Raw genomic sequence first — 22698 nt, 5'->3', positions numbered from 1 at the left:
GTGGCTTCTTTCTAGAATCTCATTCTTAACCTTTTCGTAGCCCAGAAACTCACATCCTGCCTGAACATTATAACTGCCTAGGAAAGAGCCACACACATTTTTTAAATGATGCCCAGGTCTCCTACCTATATTTTAAAAGCTTTCTGGGCAACTCTCATGGGTGGCTGGAGCTGAGAATCACAAGAACTCTCGGTAAGATTTGCATGTGAGATATCATTTTATCCTCAAAACAACCATCTTTAAATGGCATGTGAAGGTGGGCAAACCACGGCTCAGGGTCGCAACCATCAGTCCCCAGCTATGTTCCTGTGGGTGCTTGTTCTACCCAAGTTCTACCTAAGCACAAAAGCCTGGGGACACAAAAGGTCAAGTGTGAGATAAGAACAAAGGCAGTGTGGAGAACTGGGAAGCTGCCTGGAAAATACAACATTGGCCTCAGCCTTTCCGGTTGGCAAAAAATTCTATCTAATTTTCTTCCTTAAAAATTGGATTTGTAATATTGGAGTTCTCTATTAATCCATTTACACAAGAGTAATAAGAGGAAGCAGCTTGGATACTAGCTTCTAACAAGGGTTTAAAAGAAAGGCTTCTTCTCTAATTAGAATAATGTACTGGCGATCGAAAGGTGAGGAGGGATTGGGAATGATGACTTCATCAGAATATTTGTTAAATGCTGTGAAGATTATGACCACTGTAAGGAGACTTTTAAAACACAATTTAGACACTTGCAGTATGATTGTTAATCATGATTGTTAACTTAATTGGCTTGAGATATGCCTAGGGAATTAGTAAAGCATATTTTGGGGTGTGTCCTGGTGGGTCATGGGACATGACCTTGGGTACTGTATGTGGCTCCCGGCCCCTTCCTTTCTGACACACGTCCCCTGTGCTTGGCTTCCCAAAGCCATGGAGTGAGCAGCTTTGCTCTACCAGACCCTTCTGCCATGATGAGTTTGCTCTGGAGCTAGTTCACCATGGACAGGACCCTCTGTAACCATGAACCGAACTTCTCCTCCTTTAACTTGTGGACATCAGGTACTTTTTCCCAGCAATGAGATAGCTCACTGGTACAAAGAGTGATGTGTTTCTATTCATGTAAGAATCTAGAAAATAAAATAACCTTTATTGCAATATCTTCTGTCTCTGTGGGACGAAGACGTCGTGTTGATTGTTCATAGCTGTCCAGGTGGTATCTTCCAGGCTGTTTCCTGTTTATAGTTTTTGGCTGCAGCATTCCAAATGGAAAACAACACAAGTTGAAGCTTTATGAAAAAAACTTTAAGATTATACTAAACATTAACTCACATTGCTACTTCACTTAAATTCAAAGAAAAAGAAGTAAAGTGAATGTCATATTTCAATATTTTCAATGGCTTTTCCAATAAAGCAAATAATAAAAAAATCCTGAGTTCTAATTTTGAACCTAATTTACCAGCCTCTTATGGAAAAATGAAAACATGAATATGTAATACTTGCAAATGATGGAAGTTCAAGTACTGGGTTCCAAACTAGGTATTATATATTTTTCTCCAGCTATATGGATGAATATATCTAGGGAATATAAAATGCTGTGTCCTATCAAAGAGTGATCAGACTAACTCAATTAAATTAATTCCATTTGTCAGATCCACCGGGCTTATATACATTCCACCAGTATATTATTGATCATCCTTGGAATCATGAGGATTTTGAATCTGATATACTTATATAAAATCAGACTGAGCTATGCATCCCCCAAGGATCTACTGTGGATTGGCAAACGGTTTGGATTTTTGAACAAAGATGTATAGTGTTTCATAAGGAGATCCATAAAATACTATAGGATGATCTAGGCTATCTCAAATGTTACAGTGCTATTCCTAATTAACTGACTAAAGCATCTATTAGATAGATGAAGCCAGCTATGCTGAGACAGTCTTCCTATAATTTAGTAAACTTAAATTTGGTCATAAGTAGAAAATTGTCATTCTCTAATTTTGAGTTTAATTTCTTATATAGAGAGAGAAAAAATTCTAAAGAGAAGATAGAAAATTTAGCCCTGTAAATTTCCCATTTGGAAGAATCTGAAAGTTGAAAATTTGTTCCAGGAACCTAGCAAGCAAATATTTCAACATAAATAATTATCTGCCTTATTTAAATATCTTATAGAGGTTATTAAAGCTAAATTGTAATACTTCAATAATGTTAAATTACCTAGAAGAGCAAAAGACTCTAGAATTGTGAAACTTTAAAAAAAAATTTTCTGGCCAAGAATTGCAGGTTTAAACTTTTAGAAAAATCCACTGAGTTCTACTATGGGAATTAGGAATGTCTTCAAATAATCAGTAATTTAATCCAAACAAGATATTGTTTTTCCAATTTCCATCAATTGTTGTCTCAGCAGAACATCAAACTATCAAATGGTACAATTCTGGGCTTCATGCGGATAAATAACACAGATTAAAAAGCCACTGAGAAAATCAAAAGCTCTATCAATGGTTATGTCACACAGAAAATACTAAGAACATTTTAACTGAAAAAAGAGAGAGAATGTGAGTGCGTGTTCAAATTTTTATTTTAGTTTTGCTTTTTATTCCTGTAGGCCTGACAGATAGCCCCAGAAGTGTACTGCATGAGATGTTGCAGAAAGCCACTGTTAGTCAGGATGAGTATATTTAAGAATATTCTTTACCATATTTCCCACCCCAAACAAGCCTACACCTATATAGCTTCACTGTCTTCTTAGAGCCTTTAATGTTATAATAGTATTGCCCCCAGAGGTCCAAAAGGAATGACTTCATGCTCATCACAAAACTGAGGAGAGGGTGGGAAGAGGAGATGTGTTGACAGAGATTTGAGTTGAGTTGCACAGATGTAATTTGAAGAGACTTTGGGTCTAGGATGTCACTAATTCTCCATGGAGATTCTACAGCCAAAACCACTTAACTCTAAGCTTTTACAGAATACATAGCATCTTACGCACTCTCAAGAAACAGTTTCCATTAGTGCTATTTTCAAACACACAGCTTTTTTCACTCCATTTTAAAAAAGCTTGTCATTTGTGGTTTGGCCCATCAGCAGTGATGAATGACCCCGAAAGACATCAGAAGTCCAGTCTGGTTTCAATAACCCTGAAGATATTGGATGCCTCTGAAGGGGATTCTCTTTTCTTCCAAAAGCCTTTTCTCAGTTCAGTATTTCTTCTATCCCTCACCTCATACAAAAAGTCATTCAGATTCCCCTAACTCTTCTTCCTGGAGGTCATCCCTCTCCGCTCACCCTCATACCTCTGAAAGATGATCTAGTGAGCTCTTTGGTAGACTAAGATCAAGCAAAACATTTGAGGGCACTTCTAATTAAAAGATTTGACTTCCCACTGCCTAAAAGTGTAGACATGTTTTAAGCATTCATTTCTGTACTATGTCTGTGCCCATACAGTGCAAGCAAGCATTCTGAGGCATGGTTAACCGTGGTGTAGACAAACAGATGGTAGCACCTTCTCAGACGAAGCACAGCTGATCAATGAAACAATTTAAAAGAAAGTTTTTTTAAAAAAACTCCAGAAAAGCAAAAGAAAATGGTAACTCTAAATATAGCCAAGTGTTCATCTGAACTATTTTTAGAAGCTTTAACCATAATGTGAAGAAAAATTTATTATATATTGACTTCCTTGCCAAAGCTCTCCAAGTTCTGCTGAACTCTGTCAGAAGATGGCATGAGCACTTTTATTGGGTCACTTACAGGGCAAATATGCTCAAAATTTTCCAATCCTTACATGAATAACTAATAATAACTTCTTGGATTCATGTTGGATTAGCATATTTCTACTTTACTGTTATGAAATACATATTACTTTTCAAAATTTCCCTCAGATACACCCTTTTAAAAAGTGGTATATTGAGTCCCATTGACTTAAATATTACCTAAAGGCTGATGACTCATAAATTTACATTCCAATGCTAACATCTCTTCATAAGTATCTCAAAAATCATCATAGGCAAAATATACCTTTTGATTCCACTTCAACACCAACTTCAATTACTTCAATTAATGGCTCCGCTGTCTACCAGCAGTCAAGCCAATATCCTAGGGTCCATCCTTGAGTCCTCTCCCTTCCTCATTTCCTCCTCCAACCAATATTTCAGCGAGTCTTTCTTAGCTCAACATAATACATTGAATCTGATCGCTTCTTCACAATGTCCAGCGCACAACAAAAATCTAACTCTAACCATCATCATCTCTTGCCCCATGTTATTATAATAACTTCTTCACCGACCTACCTGTCCCACTCTTTGTCCCCATTCATCTCTCCATACAGTAACCACTGTGATCTTTTTAAAAAATTAACAAAATTATACCACTGTAACACTCCAATGACTTCTTTTCGCATGTCAATATAATTCGAACTCTTTCCATGGTCTTCAAGCCCCTGAATCATTGTTATTACCTTGTCTCCTGTTTCCTTTCTTCACAATTCTGCCCCTTTTGTTCCTTGAGTAAACCAAATTAATTCCTACTTCAAGTTCTCTGCATTTGCTAACCCTCCTGACAAGAATGCTTTTTCTTATTCACATTGTACCTTTCCAGGGCAAACATCTAGTCTTCATTCAGGTCTCAGCTAAATGCTGGCTGTCCAGAGGGGTCTTCTTGCAAATATCTACCCTGCTTCGAGTGTCACATTCCCTCTCTAATATCCTCCTTATTTTTTTTCACACAGTGGAATTATCTTATTCTTTTGTGTATCACTTGACTCCTGCCTCAAGAAAGTAGTCTGTGACATGAAAATTTTCATGTGCCTTGTCCATAGCTCTATCCCTAGGTTGTGGCACAAAATACAATAAGCCTGAAACATCAGGTATATTTATATAACATGTCAATATAATATTGATTCTTTCCCGACTTCATGTAGTCTGTGACATGAAAATTTTCATGTGCCTTGTCCATAGCTCTATCCCTAGGTTGTGGCACAAAATACAATAAGCCTGAAAAATCGGGTATATTTATATAACATGTCAATATAATATTGATTCTTTCCCGACTTCATGTAGATACTGAGGAAATATTTGTGTCGGGGTGAATGAACTGACTGGTCTACAAGTTACCAGGTGGGTTTTAATTCTGGCTTTGCCCCTTACTGATCTTACAACTTTGTTCAAGCTGCTCAAGCAGCAAACTCAACATGTTCAGCTGAAAATAAGAACAAAGTATTATATTAAATGGATCAAAATACATAATCCATTAGAAAACATGCTTTAAACTAAAAAAGGCATAATATAAAAGACATAAGAGCATGGTACAGTAGTAGTGGACTTACAGTATTTTTATAAAAAGCTTGGAGTATATAAACTCTGAATCACCTTTTAAATTAAATATGTATTGTCCCTTTGGGGCTAATTCTTTCATGATTTATAAAAACAAGTCTTATATATTTGTTTGTTGGTCTTAGACTTTTATAGGAGCAGGTGACAATTTCTCCTTGAATAGATTAAAAGATAAAGCTGATGATTTCTTCTGATTGTGGCCATATCAAGTCACCCATCCTGTTGAGACTGACCCCTTCCAGATTTCATAGCAAGAAATTCACTTACAACTCCTGAGTGTTTCTTACATGACTCGAAAGGAAGAGAACCGTCACCAGTCCGCCAGCTGTCATCACCTATCTCGTCACTCAGGAGAAACTCATTCAGCTTTTGAACGCTGCACAACACAAAGACACAAATACAGAATAAGGATCCGCAATAGAATTGCCACCAACAAAAATTCTACTTATACAAGCAAACCTTCCCCCCACTAGGTATCATGGTGAGCAGGCTGCTTCTGAGAGTTCCTTATCTATATATCTTCCATGATAAAATTATTTTAGACATATTATTTACCTACACTTCAATTCCCCTCTAAAAAATTATAAAAATATCTCTCATTGGTATTATTTATAACCATTCTATTCTAAGCTTTTCTCCAACTCTGCCATCTTTGACAAGGAATATAATTGCAAAAAAATGCAAAGGAATTTACACTGAGTTTAGGATGATCACTGTTGTGGTTTTCCTGAGGTTTTTCTAAAAAATTGTTTTTAGTGTATGATTTTACTGATAGGAGGATGACCATATTATTGATTTTTTTTTTTTTACACTTATTTTTGCTCCTCATCCTATGGTAACTGTTTGAGAAAATTAGGTTGAGAGAAATGGGCCAGAGTCTTGGCCTGGCCCAAGGAGACCATAGTAAAGAATGTTTACAAACCATTCTTCCAGAGTAGAGCCTTAGAAACTATCACATGTTCATGAAGCACTTCTGAATATTGTTAAAATGCGTATTTTTATTTATAGGTCCTAGTGTGGTTTGAACTTCTCTTTTTCTAATAAGCTTGCAGGTGCTCCTGGGGCTGGACTTTAGCCAATACTTTTAGTAACAAGAGTCTAGAAATCCTCTCGTTTCCAAGTTCAGAAAATGTGTGCAATGTATAGTGCTTAAGCAGGATGGTATAGTGGTAACATGCTAATAAAATAAATTTAATTCAATCTGTTGCTCAGGATCTTTAGAGCTTTGGCTCTGTGGGCCATCAGAACACAAAGGTAGATAACACGCACTGGAGCAGTCTAACAATTAGCTTCTAAAGTGCTCTTCCAGGCAGCTAAAGGAGGGAATTGTTTAAGAGGAGCTTTGATTTGTAGAAGAGCTCTGTTAGTCTTTGTCAGCTAAGTCTGACCATAAAGATTTCAAAGACACAGCAATAGAAGTGCCTTATGAAATGCCATTTTATTGGCCTTAAAGAGCAGATACTCCTTTTTTATTTTCACAGACCATACTGCTTATTCTGTTCTTACGTTTTGAGGGGTTGTGGTTTCAAGGAGCACAGCTTTGTCAATGAAAGGCATACCTTTTAACAACCTTGCACTAGGCCATGGCACATACTGTGACCAACCTCATCTGCCTTTGCAGCTTCAAGTCCCTCAGCGCCAGGCACAGGCTGCCCTGTGAATGCTTGTTTAATGAATCAAAGAAATAAACTAATGATTCAGACATTAAAGTTGGTTGATTAAATTCTTCATTTCACTGTCCTAGTACACACACATCTCTTACTGAAGTTTTTATGGAATAAATGAGAGCCAATCTTGCCAAACATCAGAAAGCAATGATCCTCCAGGTTAACTGAGAGTAGAGAGAGCTACCCCAAAAGTAGCTAAAAGGTAACACCCCTTTTGGAACTTCAGTTACGATGAATACAAACGGACCTCCAATATCAGCCCTTTTCTAAACCTCTCCTCTCCTCTTCCTAAGACTCATTGGCTAAAGATTCCTTCACACTCCTATGTTGTCATTGCTTTGTTAACTGTTAGATACTATCTTTTACGTTACACTATGAACTCAAGAGCAAAGATTTTCGTTTTCAGAATCTAGTCCAATATCTAAAGCATAGTAATTCCTCTAGAAATGTCTGATGAGTGAATAACTGGGTAATACAAAAAGCATTTCCTGTTCATATGAGCTCCTTTCAGGAATCACAGAGGCAAAGCAATTATGGAAAATCCACAAATCCTGACCACGGGTGCAATAATTTCCACCACTTTGCCAAGGTTACAATTTTAAAATGCAAATATATTCATGGAACAATCTTGTTCTTAAAATAACAAATAGCATCTTTGCCTTTCAGCATCTTTTATCATCTAAAAGCTGACCGGTATTTTACATTCCAACTTTATTCCCTAGTACTTTCCATTTCATAATCTTTTTTTCTCACCGATACGGAACCACTTTTAATCCCTTTAATATACCAAGACTTCTCACCTCCTTACCTTACTCATCCCTTCCCCTTGCTTTTTTGCTCTCTCTGATAAAATATGTTTTTCCTTTTCCCTCCAACTGACCCAGTCTTACTTATTCTTTGCAAGTCTAGGAAAGAGCGACCACCTCCTTTACCTTCATATATATGGGCCCATGGCATTCTGTTGTATAGCTTTATATCTTTTGTTTGTTGATTGGTTGGTTGGTTTGAGACACTATCTCACTATGTAGCCCAGGCTGCCCTCGAATTCATGGTGATCCTCTTGCCTCAGACTTGAGTGCCGGGATTTCAGGGATGCATCACTATGCTCAGCCGGCCTATTATATAGCTTTATAACAACATATTGGAACTAGCTGCCTTTCCTGGTCTCTTCAACAAGACTGTGGGCTCTTTACGCATTTCGATCTCTCATCTTTTCCATTACTAGTGCCTAGTAATGTATCTGAAGCAATAGAAATGAACACAGAGGGGCTGGGGATTTAGCTCAGTGGTTCCGCCACCTGCCTTCAAAGTACAAGGTCCCCAGTTTGATCCCCAGTACCAACAAAAAAAGAAAAAGAAAAAGAAAGACCCACAGAAGATGCTCAAAAGAATGGAATGGAAGTGAGCAAAAGGCTTGTAAATTAGCAAAATAGAAATTTGTAAAATACCTAAAATATCTAGGTAATATTCTGGATACTTTTATGTATTTTCTTGTTCAATTTTCTCAACCGCCATTAGCAAGTGCTATGATTGGGCTCACTTGATAAGTGAAGATGCTGAGACCCCAAAAACATGCTTGAGGTTGAACCATGATTACCCTATGGCCGGAATTTGCCAACAGGTGTATTCGACACTAGTCAATTTGCTATCCTGCCTCCATCCCCTGTACCGTTCAGTATTTTACTAATTTCTCATTTGTTTAGATTATTATCAAAGATTTCAGTATTTATACATGCCACTTTCTGACTTGTTAAATTTTACTGTGCATTTAACACACTCCACGTGTGTGAGTACATAGAACAAGTGCTGTATTAATTGGGAATCACTGATTTTGTTGTTAGAGAGACAAGGTCTCACAATGTAGTCTAGGCTGCAATTGTATATATATATAATATATATATAATATATATTATATATATAAGAATTATGAATTTTGTAGACTAAAATACAGAGACCAGACCAAAATGTAAGTATGCTGTGTGATGTTTCAGTAACAATGTATCTCCTGAAGGTAATGCAGCAGGTTAGACAAACACAGATCTCTTGGGAGTTACGTGAGAGCAAGGACACAAGGTTATTTCCCAACAAAATGAAGGATTTATTTTTTTTTCCTTTGACAAATAACTTCTTTGGACACAGATACTACATTATACACCAAATACCAGATACCTATACTCAAATTATTTATAAGAAATACAATATCTTTTCTTCCAGGAAAGCAAAACAGATAAATTATTTCCTAATAAAGCAAAGTGGAGAAGGTAATAATCCTTAAAAAAAACCAACTCTTATTCAAGTACTTAAATTTTTAACAGTGAATTTTCTTCTCTCTTTCTTGCAAATATGGACAACAATACTTCATCATACAATGGCCAGAAAGTTCAAATGGTGTGGGGAGCCATGGATCATGAGGAGATAAGAATCCAGTATAATTCAGGTTTGGAAGACAGAGCAAAGATGACTCAGGTTCTTTGTGGCATTCACTGAATAGGAATATATAACAAAATATACAGGGGATATTTTAAATAGGTGTTTATTATTTTTATATATTTATTTTTCTATATTCGTATTCAATATATTGTTTTATATGTCTTTATTATTTAATATCTTGTGTATATTTTATTATATATTACATTTTATGTATTACATGCAATATATTATATATGAGAGATACTACATATATTATACATTATATACTACACGTGACATATTGTACATACATACCATGTATATACACACATATACATACATATGTCCCATCCAATGAATGCCACGAAGACAACTTTAGATAACAATCTGAACCTTTTCTAAAGAAAGCATAGCATTTTCCTGGAGCAGAGGATTTTACATGGCACAGAGGTTTCCTCCAGAAGGGAACATTCCAAGTTCCCTAGACGCATGCATGACACACATTTGGGAATATGCTTCAGCCCAATCTAACCCACTAAATTCCTGAACGCCTTTAAGAATGCAGTGAAGAACTTAAGACTTCCACAGTCTTGAAAAGGAGATCTCAAAATCAGCTGACCAAAGCCTCCGATTATAAACAAGCCACTTGACTCACTGTGGGCCAACTGGCACCAAAGACTGGTCACAGCTTCCCAGGCACGAAAGAAAATGTCCAGCCCAGTTAGGCTGGGAAAATGCTTACTTGGGTTCCCAGAACCGGCACACAGTGGGGAAAATGATTGGCTTTCTCTGTTCATCAGCCATCTCTGTAGGACCCGCAAATCAACCGCTGCAATTCATTTTGGAGAAGCAAGCTTTTATAAGCAGATTCCACTTGGTCTATGGCTTGGAAAACCTGGAACTGAGCCCTAAGAACAGACTGGTCTTTATCAAACTGGGAAATACCTTTTCCCTGAAATGCACAGCAGGGAGAGCGCTGTGCAGAAACACACAGCTACACTAGGATTCACTACAGCAGAACCATGTCCTATGGATTCGGGGAAACCCCTAGATTGTATCTTTTTCCAAACCCACTGAAAGTTCTTTTGATGTGTGGTAACCTCCTGGTTTCAGAGGAATTATTTGTTAAAAGCTATCAACTGCTTTTTATCTCCATTTGCAGTGCAAAATCACATTCCGATTAATAGCGCAACCATGAAAGGGATAGCTGTTAAATGGGGAAAATGAAAATAAGGACCAAAATAGCAGACTCTGGCCATTTATCACGTTTATTGTTTGAAGTATCGTCCCTTCCAGAGCACTGCCTAATTTGGAAATGGTGCTACACAGTGCAGTCCATGATCAGTGCAAGGGCTTCAGAAGGCAGAACAATAAGAAAAGAAAACAGGGCAGATGAGGCCAGAGGGCCTGGGCTTTCAACTGAAACAAGCTTCCGAAATGCTACTAATGAGCTCACTGAGAGAACAGGATGGAAGCTATGTTATGACACCAACAAAGCCTAGCAGAGCTTCATTCACAACAGGATAGCGTTTATGCATTTTAATTTTAGCTGGCATTGAGCCATTGGTCAGTCAATGTGAACTGTTAACTAAAACTGGAGAGTCTGGTGTTTTGAGCATTAAATACTGGTTTTTGTGTTAATGAATAGATACTGGAAAAATTATGTCATTTTAATTAAGACATTACTACAGAGATTCTAGATTGCTGTCAATAGCAACATCATATTTCACATATTTAAGGCATGGGTTCTCCGATTTTCCTTTGGTGCTGCAATATTTAGGCATTTCTTTAAAAGGTCAGATATAAATGATGATGAATGTTCAGGAAACATACTGAGGTTTTATAAGGTTTGTAAAGATCCTATGGCCAAAAGCAAAATAGTACTTTAAGGCCTCTTTGTTTTCAATAGATTCTAAGACACTGGTAGACCAGGGTACACACAATGTAGTAGATGTGGTTTGGTAACATATTTATATAATACAAATAAAAATGATGACAAAGGGGCCATTATAACACCACATCTATTACATAGCTGTATAATACGCAGAATTTTAAATGAAACAAAGTCTACACTGATTGGAAACACTATGAAAGCACATTTAAATGTGCAAAATACTAGAAATTTTTTGCAAGCCTTTCCATTTTCAGAGACTATAAGTTTAAATATTATTTCTTTTATTCCATGTTAAACTAAATTTAAAACAGAATTTATGCATTGGTATAAAGATTTTCTGTCACTGATGATGCACATATAAATTGGCAAGGTTTCAACAGAAACCATTATGTCCATATCATAAATAATCTCAAATATATAGGTACTGTTTGACTTTGTACCATTTCAATGGAAAGTAACATCGCTATATTCTTCAAGGACCTTAAAGGAGTGTGTACTGCTAAAACTAGTATCATAACTTCTAGCAATTGGACTTAAGGTAACCATCAGAGAAAAGAGCAAGATAAACAAAGATATTTACTTCATTGTTACATATATTAAGCAGAAACATTCTGAATGTCCAATAAAAAGGCCAATATAAATTAATATATTCCAAACAATGGACTACCACATTGCTAGAAATGAGGAGAAAATAATGAAAACAAGAAGTGAAATAAAGAGTCAAAAACTACATAAATTCAACATTTTTATTTTACAGTAGTTATCTTTATATGAAATAAAGGTCTGAAAGTTCATATACCAAAATTTTAACAATGGTCAGCTCTGGATAGTGATTTGAATGCTCTTTTTTATACTTTTTCAAATGTACCTTTAGGACACACGTATTATTTCTACCATCAGTAAGAAAGCACCCCAGAGGTTTCAGTGCATACCTTACGATGGCTTTGACCGCAAACCTGACCACTGTGGAGAGCAGGAACAGTGGGGTGACAAGGATGTGGAACAGAGACAGGGAGGCAAAGGCCTCTGCAGGCTTGAGGTGGTGGCCGCTGGCATAAGCATGGGTCACAAATGTCTGTGGGGAGAAAAGACTGCTTTAGAGAAAGCCAGAGAAAATCTCTACATTCATTTTCACAAACTTAACCTAGCACCTTCCTTTGTGCCAACAGGTGCATTGCAACCATGGAAACAACTCTTTTATCCAAAATTCCTTACCTAAAGCAATGCTTACTATTGGTGCATTCTTAATGCTGGACAAGTCTTCCTAGTAGTAAACTGATAAGAAAGTGAGGACAAACTCTATATACCGAATAAGAAACTGACTTCTGTCAAATTACTAAGTGGGGAAATAACTAGATGGAGAGCTCACAGTTCTTAACAGCCAGTCAGGCCTTTGCAATCAACAATATTTTAATATTGTAAGAGAAAAGAGAATGTTCTGTTATTTAAGTGTCCCTAGTGTAGATTACTAACCTGCACGCAGAAATATGAAGACTTATTCACATTTCTAAAAATAATGGCAGTGGCTGGGCTTGTCATTTTAGTGCAGAATACAACCTAATTATTTACCATTTTCTAGTTGTTGATCTAACACCATGCTGTAAAAATGTATGGGAAACAGGTCATTGAGATTAAAACAGTTAATTCTCAACTATTCTTAGTCTTTCTCCCAGGGTGCATTTGCCAGTGTTTGAGGACATTTTTCATTGTCATGACTTGGAGTAGGTAGAGGCCATGAAGGCTGGAAAATATCCTAATGCTAGGACACCCCGTGATGATAAAAAATGATCTGGCCAAGGTGTTCATAGTGTCACGAATGAGAAATGCTGGTCTAGAGAAATTGCAATGGAAACTGCCAAGAAGGAACAACAGAAATGAAACAATATATATTACCACCCACATGTTCTTTTTCATAAATCATTTATACATACTGACTTGCTTCCATTTCTAAAAGCAAAAAAAGAGCATCTTACAGCAAGAACAGCTGCTATGGGAATTGCTGCATTCATGAAGACTGTGGAAAGAAATAGAATTTATTAGTTTCCTTGAACTATGAAGAAGTTTTCAGTAATTTTAATTAATCATCTATTATTACTTTAACTTTCCTTGGAGACAGGAAGGACAAAGTGCATTAAATAGTGTTTTTTCCTGGAGTCCACATGTATTTCCCAGTTGGTATCCCCACGTCTGTGGTTATATGAGCTCCCACATATTAGTCTGAAGCAGAAACGCTTTCTCTTTATTGAAGAATTACAGGGTTTTTAAAGGAAATCTTACAAACAAGACAATTTGGAGAAAATCCTTTTTATGCAAATCATAAAATTTAATACGTGTTCATTTTTAATGTTTTCTTAATTTATGAAAAAATAAAACAAATGTTCATAATCAAACAATAAGATAAAAACAATGATTATTACATTGTATATTATTATCTTTAAAGTAGTTACTCAGTACAAGACATAAACCCAAAGATTCTTACAAAAATTAAACAAACAGCACAAACTTTTTTCTCAACAAACTAATGTCAACTATCGTATAAATAAAACAAATTAGCATATATATTGAAATACTTTTAAAACAAGAGAACATATAATATGGGGAAGCATTTGAACTTCTCCCTACTCTCTATTTAATTCTCTTCTATTTGGCTTACAATCTATATTTTGTTTGGTCCACCAAACTAATTTAAATATATAAAATCAGGTCACTACACAAGTTAAAAATGAGACTTTGTATCATGTAAAGGCACAAATTCCCAATGATGAACGTCATCATACCATATACCTAAAATGTACCAATAAACTTAATGAATAAAAAAAAAAAGTTGATACACAGCAGCAAAAAAAGAAAAAAGGAATTTGACATTAGTTCAAGATCATTTTCCAGCAGTGATATCAACGTTCACTTCCAAACCTTTTAGTCACTAAAAACTTCTTAACTTCGCCCTTCTGCTTATTTAAATATATCTCTGAGAATATAGTTCACTATCACTTGATGAGTATTATATATGCATCTGAAACAAGGAAAATCAATATTTTCCTTTAAAATGCTATTGTTAGAAAGTCATAGTAAAAGCAAAAAGCCAAGCTGATAATTTATAATTATACTGTTCATAAACTACAGAATTTTAGAGACCAAGGGCCCAAAAGATATAGTGAATTGTCACAGGTCTAGGCAATGGCATAGTGAGAGTTTCTAGTAAGTTTTCTAGAGAGCAGAGGGTTCGGGTTACAAACTCTCCCTACTAGGGTAGACAGAACAGAATCAGACTGCACTTTTGCAGGTCCAGAAGTGACTTGGTTATCAAATACAAAATCTGTGCAATTCTGAGGAACCAAACCTTGAACGGGACAGAGAGGAGCCACATTCCTGCCTCGGCCTTCTTTCTCTGGCTGGCTACTCTCCCCTTACTTCTAGTAGTCTAGTCTTTCTTTTACCTCCCTCATGTTTTACACTTCTCTTGTATTCTGTAGTTCTAACTAATTTCCTCTAGGTGAGTAAGAATGAGAACTACTACCATTTTAATGAAAACCATTTCTATCAGAGTCCACCCCACATTTGGGTCCTGAGTATCTCACTATCTCACTATAAAGATGGGAAGGAAAAGCTCACTGCTGCGTAGCTGGCATCCAAACCTATGCGGCTTAGCTGCTCTGTCTGTGGCACCAGTTTGTTCTGCTAATCCTCAATTCAACATGACTGAAGTATGAGGCGAGCATTTCACACCCATTCTCATATCTAATGATTACAATAGCCCTAAACCATAAAGAGGAAACATCTTAGGTTACATGCAAAATCCCAGACTAGGAGACTTTGGATTAAAGCCCAGATATTTCAGTTCCAAAAGTTTCAGGATCTTTCTACTTCTCCATACAAAACGTTACCAAAGTGAAGAGTGAAAAATAAGATAATGTCTTCTTTGCCTTCACCAATGAATTAACCCCATACGCAGCACATGACCACTTGGCAACAGAGACTAGGAAACTGTTTTCCAGGGTCTCTTAGCTCTCAAGTGGTGTCTCAAGTGGCAAGATCATGGAGTATAAAAAGTAGAACTGGATCTTTGGTTCTGCTGGTATTTGTTCTCACTTTGCTTTTTAACATAGCAGAAACCATTTCTAAACACTTCACATACATAGCCTCACTTCCTTCCCCAAGGTGGGATTAACAGTTCCCAGCTTGCTAGTGAGGAAACTGAGACTTCAGCAAACAGCTGACCAAGGTTGTACAGCTGACAAGTTGATGTGCCAGGAATTGATTACAGGTCCTAAGACCCAGAAGTATCCGCTGTCCTATGTCATTGCTTTCTTTCTTTTTCTCATTTTATAGTCTTTGCAGTGTGTTCTACAAGTACTACTCGTCAAATATTTTAACTTTTACTGACAGTATCGCATTTATGGCCTTTAAAAAAAAATTCTCACAACATAGCTGTAATGCTGGTATTACCACTACACCAATTTTTATTTGCAGAAACTGAGGACAGGGGTTAGTGAGCACTAGAGACTTGCCACCTGCTTTATATGACATCAGTGTGATACACTGGACATTGTGTCCAGAATAGAGTGCACATTCAATATTTTCTCTAAGTGTATTTCACGGAAGAATTATTATCATCACTAAGATTTAAAGTCATTTATAATTCAACAGAAAACAGTACATAAGCTTATAAAACTTTAAGCTGTAAACTTCGGGGCCAACAGAGATGAGTAGAACTAACACAGAAATCAACCAAAGCAAATATTAGTGGAGGTATAGTTTGGTTAAGTTTTTGTGAACTGCACTAATATGGATCCATCATTCTTGAGAGCAATAAGCCATATTTTGAGGATAAAAATTTTAAATGTTCTGGAAAAGAGAGTTTTATGTGACTACCATTTGGCTTTTTTTTACTTGAAAATGATTTTACTTTCTCCCCAGTTTTTGAAAATGGCATTTCAAATACAGTCTTCATGAAAATATAAGTTCTAAAGAAGATAGATAAAACAAATATAGCTATATATAATTTTTTAAATATTTGGAGATAAAAAGATTGATAGTAACATAGTCAGATCAACTTAAAGAAATGAATTTTTACCAAAAACAAATTTTAGCTGGGTTTGGTGGTGCACACCTGTAATCCCAGCAATCTGGGAGGCTGGGGCAGGAGGATTCCAAGTTTGAGTCCAGCTTGGGCAATTTAACCACTTAGCAAGACCCTGTCTCAAAATTAAAAATAATTTTAAAAGAGATCTGAAAAAAATATAAAAATAAAAAGAGATCTGAGATGTGGCTGAGTGTGAAGGCCATGTATCACAAAAGAAAGGATGGAAGGAAGGGCAGATGGACAGACAGAAGGAAGGAAGGAAGGAAGGAAAAAGAATTCAAAGATATGGTCTCAAAATTTCTCTCTGCTGAAAAAATTATATATATTTATTACTTGGGTTTATATAAAGGAAGGAAACCAATTAAACCACGCCAGTAGTAACTGGTAAAAGATTTCAGTTAAAGTTACTAATACTATCACCACCTTCATGCTACGGATAAAGAAAGTAAGGATTTCACTTTGTAAAATAACATGGCCTGAAGGGCTGAGAATGTAGCTCAGTGGTGCCGCACCTTTCTGGCACGGGCAAGGTCCTGAGTTTGGTGCCAGGTACCGCAAAAAACAAACAAACAAACAAACAAAAAACATAGCCAAGGTCACATAACTTGCAAGGAGTCAAATTCAGTCTATTGGACTCTAAACCTGTGCCTATCCTGGTCTGTAATTTAAATGTAAATAGCTTCCTGTGGCTTGTGGCTACCACACTGCACTCATGTAGAAAATAAACAGCTTCCTCTGCTGACTACAGCATTTCATAGATCATAATCCAAACTGGATAGATTGTGTTAGTGGCTCACTCTTTACATCACCTGTCCTGAGAGGAACACCAACTTACTGGAGAGTGAGGTATAAAGTGCAAAGGTCTTGAGACTCGATAATTCTTTCATTCTCGTTTCTTCCACACTTTTGCAGAAAATATGTTCCCAGGCATATAACTTTAGAAGTTTGATGCCTTTCAATATTTCATTTGTTTTCTTCAGTCTCTCAGTAGAATAATCCTATAAAACAAAAGAATACAATATAGTACAAGGTGCATCCATTTGAATCCAAAAGGTAGGATGAAGGAATAGACAGGCATTGAGAAGATCTCGATTTCTGATTTCTGCCACTAGTCAGGCTATCAAATTCTGAGACACAGTTAAACTCGCTGTGCTTTGACTCCTCGATTTTAAAATGAAGAATTTAAAGATGTGGCCTCAAAACATCTTTCTGCTGAAAAAATTATATGTATTTGTTACTTGGGTTTATATAAAAATAGTTTCTTCCGTTTCACATGATTCTCTGGAATAATATCTGCAGATAATACGGACATGAATCTTAAGAAATGACAGAGACTTACAATGGCTCCTAACACCTAAATTATTTAATTCTCAGCACTATCACTCATATTTAGAAGAAAAAAAATAATGACTTTAAGAAAAATTTGTTTCTTATTAGGCTACAATATTGTATGCATTCACATTGTGTTTTTACAATACAGCTATTGAAACTAAACAGTATGTTTAATTTCATGAGATTTCTATATACTTCTTTCTCAGCTCTTTTTTTTTTAATGTCTAATGTACATTTACTGGATACTAACAACTTGGATTAATTATCGAAAGATCTGGAGCAGATACACATGCCTACATCTAATCAGCTGTTTATCTTCCTCCACCACCAAACAATGTACTAGAATTATTAGCAAGGTACAGTAGGACCTGTTAACTATTAAAAGGGACAGTGGAGTGGCCAAAGTGTAGATAGGAAAAAGCAAAAGTAGCCAATGGACTGTATTTTGTTCATCTTTTTGACTCTTCAGGGTCTTCAGGGCCTATCAAATGATTGTTTAATGAGTGAATGGATGTGGTATGAACAGCTAAACGAAAGACAGATGTGAGGGTAGTCATAATTCCATTTATGTCCCTCTTCCACCCCTTTATGTATTTGTGTGGTGGAGTAAAAAGGGTAGATGGCTCGGACAGAAATATGGAATAAACTTCACCAGAAGGATCAGAAAAACAAGTGATACAAAACCAGTCGCGTGACACACAACGTGCATGTCATGGTAGAAACACCAAGATGAGAAGCATCCATCAATGCCAGCATCCCTACATTTTACGCCTGACTTACAGGAGGTCTAGTTCATATTCAGTCAAACTATTTCTCAACATCCTTTATTATTTGCAAATATTTTTTAAAGCAGCCAATTCTTGCTCAACTAAAATGATTTCATGGCAAATTGAAGCCAAAAAGGGTCAACAATTGGGCTTTCCTCCTTGTTTGCCAAGTTGACCATGAACATATTCAGCCAGAGCAGCTGCCATTGAAGCATTTCCATGTAACTCCATGCCCCATCACCTGGTAAGTCTACAAGAGGAAAATTTAATTTCAGAGCTACCAAACCTGACCCTTCACTTGTCCCTTGATCCATGTCTTCCACATCAATAACTGCCACCCAATTGTCTCAAAGTACACTAAAGAGTATTCTCTGGATAAAAGACCAAAGAGGAAGATCCAAAGCCTCTTCACATCTTGGCACTTAAAAACATCAAGAACCATGATTCTGGTATTTCAAATGTAAGATAATCAAGTATTAAATTTTTATTCCACTTGTAAAAATTTTTAGCAGCTGGGCATGGTGTTCTATACCTGTAATCCTAGCTGCTTGAGAGGCTGAGGCAAGGGGATTTCAATGTAGGGGCCAGGGATTTAGCTCAGTGGTGCCATGCATACCTGGCAACCGCAAGGTCCTGAGTTTGATTCCCAGTAACAGGAAAAAGAAAATAATGATTGCAAGTTCAAATCTAGCCTGCATAACTTAGTAAGAACCTTAAAATTTTTTTAAAAAAATCACTAAAATGGGCTGAGGATGTAGCTAGCGTGTCTGGCGTGTACTAGTTCAATCCCTAGTACCAAAGGTTTCTGTGTTCTTGCAACACAGAAAACACACATTTGCTGTCTAAGAATTGCAATGAAATATAATGATTTCAAAATTATCCCGAGTGGCATGTATGAACTTCCTATATTATAAAAATAAAACAGCAGAGCAGGATTTTCCTAATAAATTTTCCAAAAGATGCTACTTACAAGAGTGCTCTTTTGAGCTTCTGCCAACTTTGTAGCGATGAAGTATTGAATTGGCGCGAGCAGCACAATGACAGCTGCACCAACCAATGCACTTGATCCAAGTAAATTATAGAGCAGAATCACCCCCATGATGATCTGGGAAGGAAAACATATGGAAAAAGAGAAATAAATGGGGCTGTAGGAGCCACTGCATGAAAGCAAATATTTTTAGTGAAAATCCAGTAATTTAATTATTACATTAAGTTTATTTGGAAATCAACTCAGCTGTGACAGTTGAGTTTTAATGTGATTTACTTGGGGACGGCTAAGTACTAGGAATTTATTTTTAGCATAATGATTTGTACAACTGGTGTCAAACCAATTTATTGCATGAAGTTACAGAATGGTCCCATAACACTTCTGACCTTATAAAGCAATCTTAAAATTTTAAAAGAACACAAATTTTTTTTTTTGAAAATAGTCTCACCTACCACGAATTTAACATTTCACATTCTCTTGGAATTGCACTGGCTTTTCAAAGCTATGGGAATGGAAAGTAGAGGGCAGCATTATGGGTGAGTATAGGATCATTGTTTATGGACCAAAGTTCCTCAGCAGCTCAATGACTCCCAAAGTTCCCTATGTCATGACAAGTAGGACTAATTAAAACTGTTAATAAACCAAAGTTGGTACTGGAGTACCAGTTTACCTCACTTACGTTTTTTTAAATGTTTCCCAAACTCGGTGCTGAACTATTTATGTTTAACTTCTCTCTGGTTTGCCACTTTCTTCTTCCTCCTTTAAATTTTTAAGATTTAACTTCATTATCATCTCTCCCTGATTTTTCTCCAGGAGCTCAATTTATCGTAGCTCCAAATGTCATGTAATGCACCACATCCATGCGATTCAGCCATAAAATGTATGCCTATATGCCAATGATAACAGCTTTCCCGTGGAGATGACATGTGTACTCCCAACCAATTAAGTATTTGAGGAATTCCAATCAAAATAAAACATTCCTTATGGTCACCTATGATGCCGTCATTCAGTGCAACAAATCATACTACATAGGCAGCTACCTGATTGAGATACTATATATAAGATGTTTTGATAAAATGAGACAAATTATACTTTTTTTTTTTTTGGTACCGGGAATTGAACTCAGGTCCTTGCACTTGAGCAGCAGGGGGCGAAACCACTGAGCTAAAGCCCCAGCCCAATACCTTTATTTTTATGCTGTGCACTAGGTATGATAAAACATTTTAATTTGACTTGGTGCTCCACTAAAAAATAAAAATAAAAATAGTAAATTTAAAAGCAAGCTATATTTTTATCATTTTATGCACTGTAACAAATGCAGTACACAAGGAAATGTAATAGACTGCATCAAATGAGATCTACAGTTTAAGCTCCATCTACAGGATGCAAAACTTGAGAAAACAGAAAATATACAATATGACAGTGAAGAAAAAGCAAATATATCTCTTTTGCCATTTTTATCCAATTGGCTGAAAAATCATGCATCCTTACTGAAATGCTAGGATAGTCAAACGGCCCTTCGGCTTGTCTGTGTTCTTACCACCTTATAAAGTTTGATATTTTGTAATATACAAGCTGTTGAAATCATGGGATGGATTAAAGAAATTGATGTAGTTTAGGAATGCTACAAAAGAGTGTCAAAATGAAAGGAGTCAAATCTTAGCTTTGTGACTTGCACAAATTTAGGCAATAGTACACAATAGCAATTACTCAGTGGCCATGAAATACTAGGGACTTGCTAAATGCTTGCACATGCTGCCTTTGACAGTCTCACAACTCTATGAGCCAATTCTCTCTTATGATTCCCATTGTACAGTGAAGGAAAGTAATGCTGTGAGGGGTTAAGTACTTGTACAAACAATGGGTAGAGCAGACATTTGAACCCAAGGAGTACAATTCCAAATCTCGCTTCCTTAACCCAGGCTGTAACATTTCTGTTCTCAGCTTCCTTGTCTACAGAAATGGTCTAATAACATCAGTATATTCAAAAATGATTCCCAGTTAAATATCTAGTGTTCTTTTTGCTTCATTTCCTTTACCAGAGAGAGCCTTACTTATAATGATCTACCTGAACAGGCATAGCCCACAGATTGGGACACAGGAATAAGAACCACATGAGTTGATTGGTTTCAATGGCGACCAAGTTGTTGATCTGTCCCAGGGTCATCTCACCCATTGATAAGTTAGATGTAGAGAGCCTAAGGATTTTATTGTATATCATGGCCTATAAGAAGAAAAAAATACACATAAAGCTCTAAATTTAACCATACTATAATTATTGACTTTCGATGAAAAAAATAATAATTATCTTAAAATTTTTTGAAAAAGTGAGGAAAACTTTTCATGGACATCTTAAATCAACCACCATTCTTATTTTAGCAGTTATTCTTTGTCCTCAATTAAATGCAAAGTTATTTTTTCTAGTAATGTAATCTATATATTCAACTTTGGACATAAGTTCAAGAACAAAAAGAATAGGGATAAGTAATTCCAAGACTTCTAAATATTTTTCTAAATATGCGATTTTAAGTCATTTTTAACTCAATGAGTTTATAAATGAGTTCTGTGTTCCTTTTGCTAAATACATCTTAAAAATGATGCTGTACTATCAAAGTGAAAATGAAATCCAAAATAAGAAAAATAAATGAAGGTACCATTAGTCCTACCACTGGAAGGTACTGGACGGCACGTACCAGAAGAGCTCCGCGGAGGTTAATGCCAGTCTCTATGGTTACATAGTAGGAAGCCTGCAAAAATGTCCTTTGTAGAATAAGGGCGAGGAAGAGAAGAACGGCTAGAACATAAGCATTTTCCAGAAATTCTTTTGACGAGAGGGTTTCTGAAATCTTGTACAAAAAAACACACACACACACATACAAATTTAAACTACTCATTTCATCTCCACATATACAGTTTGCATTTCTTAAAGCATATATGATTCTTAAATATAAAACCTCAGTGGCCAGCTGTGGAATGGGGCACAGTAAGGCAACAATAGCTTTCCTCCATTATTCCCACAACTGCAGATGCAAAGCAGCCCAATGCATAAAGTCCCTAATTGATGATTATGCTTGCTATGTACGTCTAACTGTAGGGGGGTAGCCATTAATTTTTAAAAATCTGGGTGTGTTTCCTGCAAAGATCCATTCTACCTTAAATAGGAAATGGGGGGGGGAGAAAAATTAGTTTAGATTTTAATTTAAAACTAGAAACCACAAAATACATACCTGGTCAGCCAGACCAATGGGATAAAATCTC

The 22698-nt window shown here is 36.3% G+C and overlaps 1 protein-coding gene across 10 annotated transcripts in view; it reads right to left on the bottom strand.

Moving 5' to 3' along the window:
• Abcc9 (ATP binding cassette subfamily C member 9) overlaps positions 1-22698 on the bottom strand; it is a 132200-nt gene that overhangs the window by 84820 nt on the left and 24682 nt on the right. For all 10 annotated transcript variants that reach the window (XM_021259110.2, XM_087214025.1, XM_087214027.1 and 7 more), the window contains 8 exons: positions 22134-22286; positions 21509-21664; positions 19423-19557; positions 17189-17351; positions 13244-13284; positions 12203-12345; positions 5568-5676; positions 1121-1225 (listed from right to left, as the gene is read on the bottom strand). In XM_021259110.2, coding sequence (XP_021114769.1) covers positions 1121-1225; positions 5568-5676; positions 12203-12345; positions 13244-13284; positions 17189-17351; positions 19423-19557; positions 21509-21664; positions 22134-22286 — 1005 coding nt within the window. The remainder of the gene's footprint in view (positions 1-1120; positions 1226-5567; positions 5677-12202; positions 12346-13243; positions 13285-17188; positions 17352-19422; positions 19558-21508; positions 21665-22133; positions 22287-22698) is intronic.

The sequence above is a fragment of the Heterocephalus glaber genome, unplaced genomic scaffold (genome assembly GCF_053883595.1).
Source record: "Heterocephalus glaber isolate CG9 unplaced genomic scaffold, H.glaber_assembly_v1.0 deba00001444, whole genome shotgun sequence".
Classification (NCBI taxonomy): domain Eukaryota; kingdom Metazoa; phylum Chordata; class Mammalia; order Rodentia; family Bathyergidae; genus Heterocephalus; species Heterocephalus glaber.
The sequence above is the reverse complement of the archived record's forward strand: the minus strand, read 5'-3'. Positions and strand labels throughout refer to the sequence as shown.